Source organism: Mobula birostris, chromosome 1 (genome assembly GCF_030028105.1).
Source record: "Mobula birostris isolate sMobBir1 chromosome 1, sMobBir1.hap1, whole genome shotgun sequence".
In the NCBI taxonomy this organism is placed as follows: domain Eukaryota; kingdom Metazoa; phylum Chordata; class Chondrichthyes; order Myliobatiformes; family Myliobatidae; genus Mobula; species Mobula birostris.
Window position 1 is genome coordinate 77,434,665 of NC_092370.1, and position 13,684 is coordinate 77,448,348.

The window sequence follows — 13,684 nt, forward strand, 5'->3', positions numbered from 1 at the left end:
AAAATTTCCATAAGTTGCAAAAGATCAATAGTGAGATAGTATTCGTGGATCATTCACAAATCTGATGGCAGAGAAGTAGCTGTTCCTGAATCATTGAGTGTAGGTTTCCAGGCTCCTGTACCGCTTGCCCAGTGGTAGAAATGAAGAGTGCATAGCCTGGATGGTGAAGGTCTGTGACAATGATTACCACCTTATTGAGGCACTACCTCTAGAAGAAGCCCTCGATTACGTGGAAGGTTGTGCCCATTGTGACGAAAGAGGGTTACAAAAAGTACACATAGACTAAGATGTTAACTGTCCTGTGCTGGCACCAGTGGGATCAGCAGTTGATCTGCCACCTGTCTTCAGGAGAAAGTGAGATAAGGAAGACAATGGAGCAGCATTTGGAAATGTTAATGAAGAGACGGGAGAGTTTAACGGAAGAAGACATCGGTCTGGGAACTGTCAAGATCGGCTCCTTTTTGAACCCTGAACTGTTTGAAGTGTGATGGACAGGCGATGCCCCAGCAGGGGGATAAAAAGGGACAGGTTTGCTAAGGCGGGACACACGCGAAACCACGAGGTAACGAGACCCTGGAAGTGGTGCGCCTCCCACAAGTCAGTGGGAGTTTTTGGAGCGCTGGTCGCGGGACCAAGCCATAGACGCACAGGGTGGAAAGGTACGATCGGCAGGAACCTGGTGTGTGTCCGCCCTTGCCTGGGTGCCAGGTTCACTGCAGAGGAACGATAGTGTCTGAAACGGAGGGGTCACAATCGGTGACCTCAGAAGACATTACAAAGGGCTCACCCGAAAGCTGACTGCGAAGAATATCGAAGGTCTGTCTGGAAGCCGTTTTGAATATTCATTCGCTCTCTCTCTCTCCTCTCCCCTCCCCCCCCCCCCACCCCCGTCCACCGCCACGGCAGTGATTACTGTGAACTGAACTGAACTCAATTGAACTGAACTTTGCGTCACTTTGAAACTGGTCATTTACCCCTAGACGACGATAGAGCTTGATTGATCCTGTTATCCTAGTTCTGTGTACATGTGTGTTTATCATTGCTGAACTGTTGCATTTATTATCCTTTTGATTAGAGTACTGTGTTGCTTATTTCTTTAAAACTTTCTTAGTTCCAGTAATCCAGACTCCAACTGAGTGATCCATTTCTGCTGGTTTGGCAACCCAGTTACGGGGTACGTAACACCATGGTCGAGCTGGCTGAGTCCACAAACCTCTGCAGCTTTTTCCCAACCTGTGTGTTGGATCCTCCATACTCAGCTGTGATGCAACCAGTCAGAATGTTTTCTACTGTACAGCTATTAGAAATTTGCAAGAGTCTTTTGTGACATACCCAAACTCCTCATGAAGCAGAGATACTAGCATGCCTCCTTCTTGCATCCGTGTGTTGTGTCCAGGACAGATCTACTGAGATGTTGACATCCTGGAACATAAAGCTGTTCACCTTTCTAGTGCTGGCCCCTCAATGAGGACAATTGTGTGTTCTTCCAACTTGCCCTTTCTGAAGTCCATAATCAATTCCTTGGTCTTGCTGATGTTGAGTGCAAGGTTGTTATACCACCCAACCAGCTGATCTAACTCACTCCTGTAGGCTTCCTCATCACCACCAGAGATTGTGATTGGAATCACTACAGTTTATGAGATCGACAAAACTATGTTGACTCTGAGCTGACGTACTATCGCTGTTGGAGTAGGGCATTCTGCCCCTTGTTTGCTCCCACTTTCAACACTGCAGATCTTTACCCGCCATATCTTATATTCTTTGATTCCGAATATATTCATGACCTCAACCATGAATATATTCAACAGATGAGCCCCCCTCCCTTAGCCTCCTTGGGTTGAAAATTCAAAATATTCTCTACACCTTTTGAAGAATTAAACAAAAAAAATTGTCCTCAATGATAGATACCTTAGATTTTGTCCCTTTGTTCTTTATACTACAGTCAAGAAGATTCATTGTTGCATCTACCTTATTAAGTCTTATAGGAATTTTGTGTCAATGAGCATTTTTCATTCTTCTCAGCTCTAATGAGTAAAGACCCAGTCTGCCTAATCCCTGGTCATTTGACAAATATTCTGTTCCAGGAGTCACTGGTAAGCTTTGCTGCACTTCCTCTGTCACAAGTTTATTCTTCCCTAGGCAGAATAGACTTGTAGATGAGGCCCCTCCAGCTCTCTGTATAGTTGGAGCTAGACATTTTTCTTGTGTTCATACCCTTGTAATAAAGGCCAAAGTTTACCTTCCACATTGTTAGTGAACCCAGTAATTCATACCCAAGTCCCTTTGAACACCAACAGCTTTCACTTTCTGAAAAATAACAATCGGCTCCAGATCTAGAATATAGAACATTATAGCACAGTACAAGCCCTTTAGCCCACGATGTGCCAACCTTTTAACCTACTGTAAGATGAATCGAACTCTTCCCTCCCCCATAGGCACATGGATAAAAGAAAAATGTAGAGCTGTCTAAGAATCTCTTAAATATCCCTAACATATCTGCTTTTACCACCACACCTGGCAGTGTATTCCATGTACTGACGTCTCTCTGAGTTTTAAAAAAAACTACATCTGATATCCCCCTATACTTCTCTAATCACCTTCAAATTATTTCCTCACATTAGCCATTTCTGCCCTGGGGAATTGACGTCTTGTATCATCTTAAACACCTCTATCAAGTCACCTCCCATCCTTCTTTGCCCCATAGAGAAAAGCTCTAGCTTGCTCAAGCATTCCTCAAAAGGCAGAATCCAGGTAAATCTCTGCACCCTCAAAAGGTTTCCACATACTGTCTACAGTGAGATGACCAGAACTTAATACAATATGCCAAGTGTGGTCAAACTGAAGTTTTTTAGAGCTGCAACATTACCTCATACCTCGTAAACTTAATCTCCTGATTAATGAAGGGCAACACACCACCTTATACACCCTATCAACTTGCACGGCAAGAACAGATAAAACACTCGGTAGATCAAACAGTGTCTGTGGGTAGAAGCAATTTAAATGTTAGGCTGTAGATCTTTTGTTCCAACCTGAGAGGTTAATTCTGATTCTCTTGCCACAGATTTTCTGTTTCTATATGGGGGGGGGGGGGGAAACAGATTTGAACCAGAATAGCATGAGTGGGGAGGGGAAGAGACTGAGGAACAGGAAACAAGGACAGGAATGAAAGACCCAAAATTAAGCAAAAAGGATGAGAGACAAGCAGGACCATGGAGCAACGTAATAGGATGACCAAGAATGCTGAAGGGGGATTGATTAGATTTATTAATCCCATGTACCTCAATGTTCAGTAAAATTCGTCATTTGCATTAGCAACCAATGCGATCTGATGATGTGCTGGGGCTGCCTGCAAGTGTTGCCACACATTATGGTGCCAACGTGGCATGCCCATAATGTTCAGCAGAACACTGTGCAGCCAACATATAACAACCAAGAACAGCAAAACAAGCTTCTTTTCCACCCCCACCCACACGCACAGCAGGGCTTCCAAGCCCAGATAGGCATCTGACTTCCAGACTTGCAGACATTAGGCCTCAAACCTCCGGACTGGACTCCTGAAGGCATCGTGACTCTACCTGTGATGTATTCACAATAAGGTAGTGGAATTAACTAATCAATGAAAGGATGTGGAGAGAAGGTTAGAACACGGCACTGAATTTAGATGATCATCTTGATTGTAGGAGAGGACTTGAAGGGTTGAATTTCCACATCCTTATTCTGATTTCAGTCCCTCAGCATCTGAGAAGAGGCTGCTTTATACTGAGCCCAGTTGGGTTCTCATGCATCATGAATTTATTGGGAATTGGTTGAAAAAGTGCAAGCAAAGAAATGATGGCTTTTGAAGAGCTTTTTCGATTCTGCTTGTCACTTGGAATGTCAGCATTCATCCATTATCACCCTTGAAATTATATGTGGACTTCTCTGAATTAAACCTCATAACCTCCTAGTCTTGCTCCACTGCCACCAGAATATGATATACTGCAACTTGCGGAGCATCTATTTATTGCAGAGTTTTTTTGTTGTTTGTATACAAAGATTCTGCTGTGACTTACAATTATTAATCCTGGAATCCAAAGGATTGCTTGGAAACTGAACTCTGACCAATTAGGATAATTATTGATGTGAAAATGTGATATCAGTGAATATTCTGTGCATATGGGAAGGCATGTCTTAAGATATAATTTGTGTGTACAAACAGGCAAATGCCATTGGCCGCAGCGCCAAGACAGTCCGAGAGTTCCTGGAAAAAAACTACACTGATGAGGCAATGGCAACAGACAATGACACTATCAAGCTCGCAATTAAGGCTTTGCTGGAAGTGAGTGAAATTCATTATTGCCAAGACAGTGTTTGTTCTTCACATAAGTCAGAGTTAATGGCAGGATTCTTAGCACTGCGGAGAACAGAAGGTTCTTGGGCTGCACATCCATTGGTCCCTCCAAGTTGCGGTGCATGTTGATAGCAAACGAGAAAATTTGCAGATGTTGGAAATCCAAACACCACACAAAATTCTGGAGGAACTCAACAGGCCAGGCAGCTTCTATGGAAGAGTACAGTCGACGTTTTGGGCTGAGACATCAACTGTACTCTTCCATAGGTACTCCTTGGCCTGCTGAGTTCCTACAGCATATGTGCGTTGATGGGGTTGTTAAGAGGGCATATGATGTGTAACCTTCAGTTGGGGCATTGAGTTCAAAAGCTACAAGCTAATGTAGCTTTGATAAAACTGTGGTTAGACTATTGTGTTCAGATTTGGTCACCTCATTATAGGAAGGATGTAGAAACTTAGGATATGGAGGAGATTTACCAGGGAGTGACACAGTAACATAGTGTTAATGTAACTATTGAAGCACCCAATGACCTGGGATCTGTTTCGCTGCTGGTTGTAAGGAGTTTGTATGTTCTCTCCATGACCACATGGATTTCCTTCGGGTGCTCCGGTTTCCTGCCACATACCAAAGATGTACAGCCTAGTAAGTTAATGGATCACATCATTGTATTGGGTGACAGTGGGGCTTTGGTGTGGAAGGGCCTGTTGCAGTACTGTATCTCAAATTTTAAAAAAAAAAGAGAGCATGCCTTATGAGATAAAGCTGAGGTAGGACTTTTCACTTTGGAGTGAAGGAGAATGAGGTGACAGAGAGGTGTCTAAGATGAAAATTATTTTGGGGATTGAAAGGCTTGCCATATCAGGAATGCTTGATGTCTCTGAGCCTCTACTGACTGGAATTCAGAAGAATGAGGGGTAATCTCATTGAAACCTGTCGAATATTGAAAGGCTTTGATAGAGTAGATGTGGAAAGGATGTTTCCTATGGTGGGGGAGTCTGAGACCAGGGGACACAGCCTCAGAGTAGAGGGATGTCCTTTGGGAATGGAGATGAGAGGAATTTATTTAGCCAGAGAGTGGCTGTTGTGGAAGCCAAGTGATTGGGTATACTTAAGACAGAAGTTGATTAATTCTTAATTAGTCAGAGCATGAAGAGTTTTGGGGAGAAGGCAGGAGATTGGGGCTGAGAGGGGAAGTGGATCCGCCATGATGAAATGGCAGAGCAGACTTGATGGGCCAAATGGTCTTATGATAAAAAGCATTGATAGTGACAGCCAGCACCTTTTAGCTAGAGTGAAAATGGGCTAATTCAAGGGGCATAATTTTAAGATGATTGTAAGAAAGTATAGGGCAAGTATCAAAAGTAGTTTTTATAGAGTGGTGTGTGCACTGCCAGCAGTGGTGGTGAAGACAAACATTGGAGACATTTAAGAGACCCTTAAGATAGGCACATGGATTTGATTGTTATGTGGAAGTGAAGGCTTAGATTGATCTGGGTTAAAAGCTGGCACATCATGGGCTGAATAACCTGTACTGTTTTATGTGTGTACCAGTCAGAAGGGTCCACATAACCTTGCAGAAATGCTTGAATTTAATAGCAGAAACTGGGCACCTGTCCGCCATTAAACTTGGGAAAATTGAAGGCATTTTTTATTTCTGAAAAACTGCACCAGAATTCCTGTAGTGGAAATTTGCTGTATTACCGATATAACAGAAGAAAATATGAGCAAGAGCAAGCTCCTCAGCCGCCTGTCTTTCAATACGACTGAGCCTTGTTGTCTTGACTGCATCGGTTCCCTTAGTATGGTTGCATTTCATGTTAAGGTGTGTGAGCTGTTGGCATTCTGTCTTTGGTGCTGCAGGGTTGTCCACCTTGCCAGATGGTTAACATTTGTCATGGTTTGAGCAACATGCACAAAAATGCTAGAGGAACTCAGCAGGTCAGAGAGCATCTATGGAAGGAAGTAATCAGTCGATGTTTCAGGCTGAAAACTTTATTGGGACTTCTTTTGGGCAGGTTCACGGACGGGTAATGTTTAGAGGGATATCAGAATCGGGTTTATATCACCGGCATGTGATGTGAAATTTGTTAACTTAGAAGCAGCAGTTCAATACAATACATAATACAGAAGAGGAATAAATAAATCAGTACAGTACACATATATTGAATAGATTTAAAAAATGTACAAAAAAACAGAAATACTATATTAAAAAAATGTGAGGTAGTGTCCAGTGGTTTAATGTCCATTTAGGAATTGGATGGCAGAGGGGAAGAAGCTGTTCCTGAATCGCTGAGTGTGTGCCTTCAGGCTTCTGTACATCCTACCTGATGGTAACAGTGAGAAAAGGGCATGCCCTGGGTGCTGGAGATCCTTAATAATGGACGCTGCCTTTCTGAGACACCACTCCCTGAAGATGTCCTGGGTGCTTTGTAGGCTAGTACCCAAGATGGAGCTGACTAGATTTACAACCCTCTGCAGCTTCTTTCAGTCCGTTACAGTAGCCCCTCCATACCAGACAGTGATGCAGCCTGTCAGAATGCTCTCCATGGTACATCTATAGAAGTGTTTGAGTGTATTTGTTGACATGCCAAATCTCTTCAAACTCCTAATAAAGTATAGCCGCTGTCTTGCCTTTTTTATAACTACATTAATATGTTGGGACCAGGTCAGATCCTCGGAGACCTTCACACCCAGGAACTTGAAACTGCTCACTCTCCCCACTTCTGATCCCTCTATGAGGATTGGTATGTGTTCTTTTGTCTCATCCTTCCTGAAGTCCACAATCAGCTCTTTCGTCTTACTGGCGTTGAGTGCCAAGTTGTTGCTATGGCACCATTCCACTAGTTGGCATATCTCACTCCTGTACGCCTTCTTGTCACCACTTGAGATTCTACCTACAATGGTTATATCGTCAGCATATTTACAGATGGCATTTGAGCTATGCCTAGCCACACAGTCATGTGTATATAGAGAGTAGAGTAGTGGGCTAAGCACACACCCCTGAGGTGTGCCAGTGTTGATTGTCAACAAGGAGGATATGTTATCACCAAGGGTTAGGAAGTCGAGGATCCAATCGCAGAGGGAGGTACAGAAGCCCAGGTTCTGCAACTTCTTAATTGGGATTGTGGGAATGATGGAATTAAATGCTGAACTATAGTCAATGAACAACATCCTGATGTAGGTGTTTGTGTTGTCCAGGTGGTCAAAGGCCATATGGAGAGCCATTGAGATGGCGTCTGCAGTTGACCTGTTGTGGCGATGGGCACATTGCAGTGGGTCCAGGTCCTTGCTGAGGCAGGAGTTTGCTTGGGATTCTACCTGTGCCACGTGCTAGCGAGGGCAAGAATAGTCGGATCAGGCAGATGAATGCGTGGCTGAGAGACTGGTGTAGGGGGCAGGGCTTCAGATTCTTGGATAATTGGGACCTCTTCTGGGGGAAGTATGACCTGTTCAAAAAGGACAGGTTACACCTGAACCCGAAGGGGACCAATATCCTGGTGGGAAAGTTTAATAGAGCTGTTAGGGAGGGTTTAAACTAACTTGGCAGGGGGATGGGAACCGGAATGACAGAGCGGAGGAAGGGGAAAACAGAAGTAAATCTAAGATAGTGAGCAGTAAAGATGTCAGGAAAGACTGGCAGGTGATGGGGCAAATTTGTAGCCATTGGGATGAGTTGCAGTGCAATAAAGTTGCAGTGAAATCAAAGCAAAAAGTATCAAATACTGGTCTTAAGGTGTTGTACTTAAATGCACGCAGCATAAGGAATAAGGTGGATGATCTTGTTGTACAGCTACAGATTGGCAGGTATGATATTGTGGCCATCACTGAGACCTGGCTAAAGGATGCATGTCTCTGGGAGCTGAACGTCCAAGGATACACGGTGTATCGGAAGGATAGGAAGGTAGGCAGAGGGGGAGGCGTGGCTTTATTGGTAAGAAATGATATTAAATCATTAGAAAGAGGTGATATAGGATCGGAAGGTGCAGAATCTTTATGGGTTGAGCAAAGAAATAGCAGGGGTAAAAGGACCCTGATGGCAGTTATTTATAGGCCTCCAAACAGCTGCAGGGATGTGGACTACAAATTACAACTGGAAATAGAAAAGGCTTGTCAGAAGGGCAGTGTTATGATAATTGTGGAGGATTTTAACATGCGAGTGGATTGGGAAAATCAGGTCGACACTGGATCGCAAGAGACAGAATTTGTAGAATGTCTGCGAGATGGCTTTTTAGAACAGCTTGTTGTTGAGCCCACTAGGGGATCGGCTGTACTGGATTGGGTATTGTGTAATGAACCGGAGGTGATTAGAGAGATTGAGGTGAAGGAACCCTTAGGGGACAGTGATCATAACATGATTGAGTTCACTGTGAAATTTGAAAAAGAGAAGCCGAAATCTAATGTGTCGGTATCTCAGTGGAGTAAGGGAAATTACAGTGGCGTGAGAGAGGAACTGGCCAAAGTTGACTGGAAAGGGACACTGGCGGGAAAGACAGCACAGCAGCAGTGGCTGGAGTTTATGCGAGAAATGAGGAAGGTGCAAGACAGGTATATTCCAAAAAAGAAATTTTCGAGTGGAAAAAGGGTACAACCGTGGTTGACAAGAGAAGTCAAAGCAAAAGAGAGGGCATACAAGGAAGCAAAAATTAGTGGGAAGAGAGAGGATTGGGAAGTTTTTAAAACCTTACAAAAGGAAACCAAGAAGGTCATTAAGAGAGAAAAGATTAACTATGAAAGGAAGCTAGCAAATAATATCGAAGAGGATACTAAAAGCTTTTTCAAGTATATAAAGAGTAAAAGACAGGTGAGAGTAGATATAGGACCAATAGAAAATGATGCTGGAGAAATTGTAATGGGAGATGAGGAGATGGCAGAGGAACTGAACAAGTATTTTGCATCAGTCTTCGCTGAGAAAGACAGCAGTATACCGGACACTCAAGGGTGTCAGGGAAGATAAGTGTGCGCAGTCACAATTACGACAGAGAAAGTACTCAGGAAGCTGAATAGTCTAAAGGTAGATAAATCTCCTGGACCAGATGGAATGCACCCTCGTGTTCTGAAGGAAGTAGCTGTGGAGATTGCGGAGGCATTAGCAATGATCTTTCAAAAGATAGATTCTGGCATGGTTCCGGAGGACTGGAAGATTGCAAATGTCACTCCACTATTTAAGAAGGGGGCAAGGAAGCAAAAAGGAAATTATAGACCTGTTAGCTTGACATCGGTGGTTGGGAAGTTGTTGGAGTCAACTGTCAAGGATGAGGTTACAGAGTACCTGGAGGCATATGACAAGATAGGCAGAACTCAGCATGAAATCTTTAAAGGAAAATCCTGCCTGACAAACCTATTACAATTTTTTGAGGAAATTACCAGTAGGCTAGACAAAGGAGATGCAGTGGATGTTGTATATTTGGATTTTCAGAAGGCCTTTGACAAGGTGCCACACATGAGGCTACTTAACAAGATAAGAGCCCATGGAATTACGGGAAAGTTACATACGTGGATAGAGCGTTGGCTGATTGGCAGGAAACAGAGAGTGGGAATAAAGGGATCCTATTCTGGTTGGCTGCCGGTACCAGTGGTGTTCCGCAGGGATCAGTGTTGGGGCCGCTTCTTTTTACATTGTACATCAATGATTTAGATTATGGAATAGATGGCTTTGTGGCTAAGTTTGCTGACGATACGAAGATAGGTGGAGGGGCCGGCAGTGCTGAGGAAACGGAGAGTCTGCAGAGAGACTTGGATAGATTGGAAGAATGGGCAGAGAAGTGGCAAATGAAGTACAATGTTGGAAAGTGTATGGTTATGCACTTTGGCAGAAAAAAATAAACGGGCAGACTATTATTTAAATGGGGAAAGAATTCAAAGTTCTGAGATGCAATGGGACTTGGGAGTCCTCGTACAGGATACCCTTAAAGTTAACCTCCTGGTTGAGTCAGTAGTGAAGAAGGCGAATGCAATGTTGGCATTCATTTCTAGAGGAATAGTGTATAGGAGCAGGGATGTGATGTTGAGGCTCTATAAGGCACTGGTGAGACCTCACTTGGAGTACTGTGGGCAGTTTTGGTCTCCTTATTTAAGAAAGGATGTACTGATGTTGGCGAGGGTACAGAGAAGATTCACTAGAATGATTCCGGGAATGAGAGGGTTAACATATGAGGAACGTTTGTCTGCTCTTGGACTGTATTCCTTGGAGTTTAGAAGAATGAGGGGAGACCTTATAGAAACATTTCGAATGTTAAAAGGTATGGACAGAGTGGATGTGGCAAAGTTGTTTCCCATGATGGGGGAGTCTAGTACGAGAGGGCATGACTTAAGGATTGAAGGGCGCCCTTTCAGAACAGAAATGCGAAGAAATTTTTTTAGTCTGAGGGTGGTGAATCTATGGAATTTGTTGCCATGGGCAGCAGTGGAGGCCAAGTCATTGGGTGTATTTAAGGCAGAGATTGATAGGTATCTGAGTAGCCAGGGCATCAAAGGTTATGGTGAGAAGGCAGGGGAGTGGGACTAAATAGGAGAAAATGGATCAGCTCATGATAAAATGGCGGAGCAGACTCAATGGGCCGAATGGCCTACTTCTGCTCCTTTGTCTTATGGTCTTATATAGATCTATTCTGACGGTGTATAATAAACCCATCGATCTGAATCTCTGCATCCGGTATGGAAGGGGTGTTCCATTCTGTGAAACAAAGGAAACACGTGGTTCTAATGTCCCTCTGATTCAGCCCCCTAGCTCTGAGATCATCCATTTTATTCACCAGGGACTGCACGTTTGTCAGCAAGATAGTCGGTATAGGCACTATACCATTTCCTTAAACTAACTTGTAACCCCCGCTCTGCACCCGCACTTCCGTGGTATCCTACATGGGGACTTCCGACCACAATCGATGTTGTTTCTGTCAGTTTTAAGCAGCGATACTTCGCTTAAACGCATTAAGACATCTTTGTTGACTGTACTGACCTTGGAAGCAGTTCTGCTTTTTAGCTGTATCAGGCTGAAACGGGAATATTTAATTGTAAGCATTGAGAGTACTGCTGCTACTTGAGTCGCACCTAGGCACTCCGGAAGTATTCCAAACACAGCTTAATGGGACTATCTCAGTTTTGGTCACCATGGATGAGTTGGGTCGTAGAGCCTGTTTTTGTGATATGACTCCTCAAAACATGCATTTGAATTCCTTAGACTCCTGAGGACAGATCATTTCTTTTGAAGCCTTTTGGTATGGTTACAGGATTTTCTGAGCCATGACTCCGTGATTCTGCTTTTGGTTCTTTTCTCAATTATCCTAGGTTTTGAGTTGGCCCACTTCTGACAACACGTTCGAGGATCAGGAATTCTTTTAAAATTATTCAAGCACTGTTGGGTTCCCAGGCTGACCCAGCATTTAATTGTCTTTCCCTAGTTGTCCTTGAGAAGGTGGTGGTGAGTTGTCTTCTTGAATGTCGAGGTTGTTGAGTCACTGTGCTGTTGGGGAGTTCTAGGATTTTGACCCAGTGACAGTGAAGGAACAGTGATATATTTCCAAGTAAGAATAGCGTGTGGCTTGGAATCAACTTCCAGCAGATGTTCCCTGTGATTATGTTGTCTTGGTGAGTTGCTGCAGTGCATCCTGAAGATGGGACACATTGTCTAGTGGTGGAGTGAGTAAATAGTCGTGGATAGGGAACCCATTAAATAGATTGTTAAGTCTTATACAGCGCTGAGTTTCTTCAGTGTTGAAGTTGCACTCATTCAAGTAATTGAAAAGTATTCCATCACATTCCTGACGAGAGCCTTGTAGATGATAAGTAGAATTGTAAGCAAAATGTTGGATTTGATTGCATGAGGACAAGATTAGAGATGTCCTGCTCCAGTTGTTAAAGTTGTGTGGGACTGCTGCTGGAATTCTGTGCTTAGCTGTGATCACACACCCAAGGTAGGATATAAAGATTACTTTTATTTGTCACATATATATCAAAAATACAGTGAAATGTTTTGTGTCAATAACAAACACAGGCTAATGATGTGCTGGAGGCAGCCTACAAAGTGTTGCCACGCATCTGGCACCAACATAGCATGCTCACAACTTACTAACCCGTGCATCTTTGGAATGTGAGGGGAAACTGGAGCACCAGGAGAAAACCAGTCATGGGGAGAACGTACAAACTCCTTACAATAGCGAGAATTGAACCCCAATTGCTGGCGCTGTAAAGTGTTCCATTCACTGGTACGCCTTCAATATATACAATCAATTTCATCTCTATAGAGGTCAAGGTTCACTGATTCCTGGGGTGGAGCTCATCCTGTGAGGAGAGTTCAAATGGTCAGGATCAACGTTTGTTTAGAATGATGAGTGGTCTTGTCATAGAAACTGTGGCAATGAATTTCACGGATTCACCACCTGCTGGCTAAAGAAATTCCTCCTTGTCTCTGTTCTAAAGGGCGTTGATGGGGTAAATGATACCCCTGGCTAGGGTCTCAAGAACATGGGTCATAATCTCAAGGTAAGTTGGCATAAAGGATGGAAATAAAAATAAATTTCTTAACCAGCAGGCTATGGACCCTGAATAGGGATCCAAAAATGTTTGGATGCTGGGAATCATAACCCAGGAACAAAATTTGTCCTGCGGCCCATCGAGTCTGCTCCGCCATTTGATGAAGGCTGATATATTTTCCCTTGCAACGCCATTCTCCTACCATCTCCCTGCAACCTTTGAGGCCCTTAGTAATCAACATCCGCTTTAAATATACCCAGTAACTTAGCCTCCACAACAGTCTGTGGCAATTAATTTCACAGATTTCCCTCGTGGGGAAATTCCTCGTGTCTATTCTAAAGGGCCAACCATGTATTTTGAGGCTGTGCCGTCTGGTCCTAGACTCCTGACTATAGGAAACATCCTTTCCACATCCATTCTGTCTAGGCCTTTCAATATACAGTAAATTTCAATAAGATCTTCCTACCCACCTGCTCCCCCACAACAATTCCTCTAAAATCCAGTACAGTAATGCAGCTATGATTTGTGCAAAGCTATCAAGGCTGCGAAACAACAATATAGGGACAAGTTTGAGTCAAGATTCACAACGAATAGTTGACTTCTGGGGCGCCTAGGCACAACTTGAGTAGCAGCAGTACTCTCAATGGCTACGATTAAATATTCCTATTTCGGGCAGATACTGCTAAAAAGCACAACTGCTTTCAAGGTCAGTATGGTCAACAAAGATTTCTTAATGTGTTTAAACGAACTATCGCTTCTTAAAACTGTTGGAAACAATACTGATTGTGGTCAGAAGCGCCTATGGAGGACACCTTGGAGGAAGCACGGGTGTAGGTCGGGGTTACAAGTGCGTTTTAGGAACCGAGGTTTTAAACTCCCTATAC

At 43.6% G+C, this 13,684-nt stretch overlaps 1 protein-coding gene across 5 annotated transcripts in view; it reads left to right on the forward strand.

Annotated features, from left to right (window-relative positions):
* psma8 (proteasome 20S subunit alpha 8) overlaps window positions 1-13,684 on the forward strand; it is a 36,800-nt gene that overhangs the window by 8,955 nt on the left and 14,161 nt on the right. For 4 of the 5 annotated variants that reach the window (XM_072257704.1, XM_072257723.1, XM_072257733.1 and 1 more), the window contains exon 5: window positions 4,199-4,318. The exons of the other annotated variant lie outside the window; for it this stretch is intronic. In XM_072257704.1, coding sequence (XP_072113805.1) covers window positions 4,199-4,318 — 120 coding nt within the window. The remainder of the gene's footprint in view (window positions 1-4,198; window positions 4,319-13,684) is intronic. 5 annotated transcript variants of the gene reach the window in all.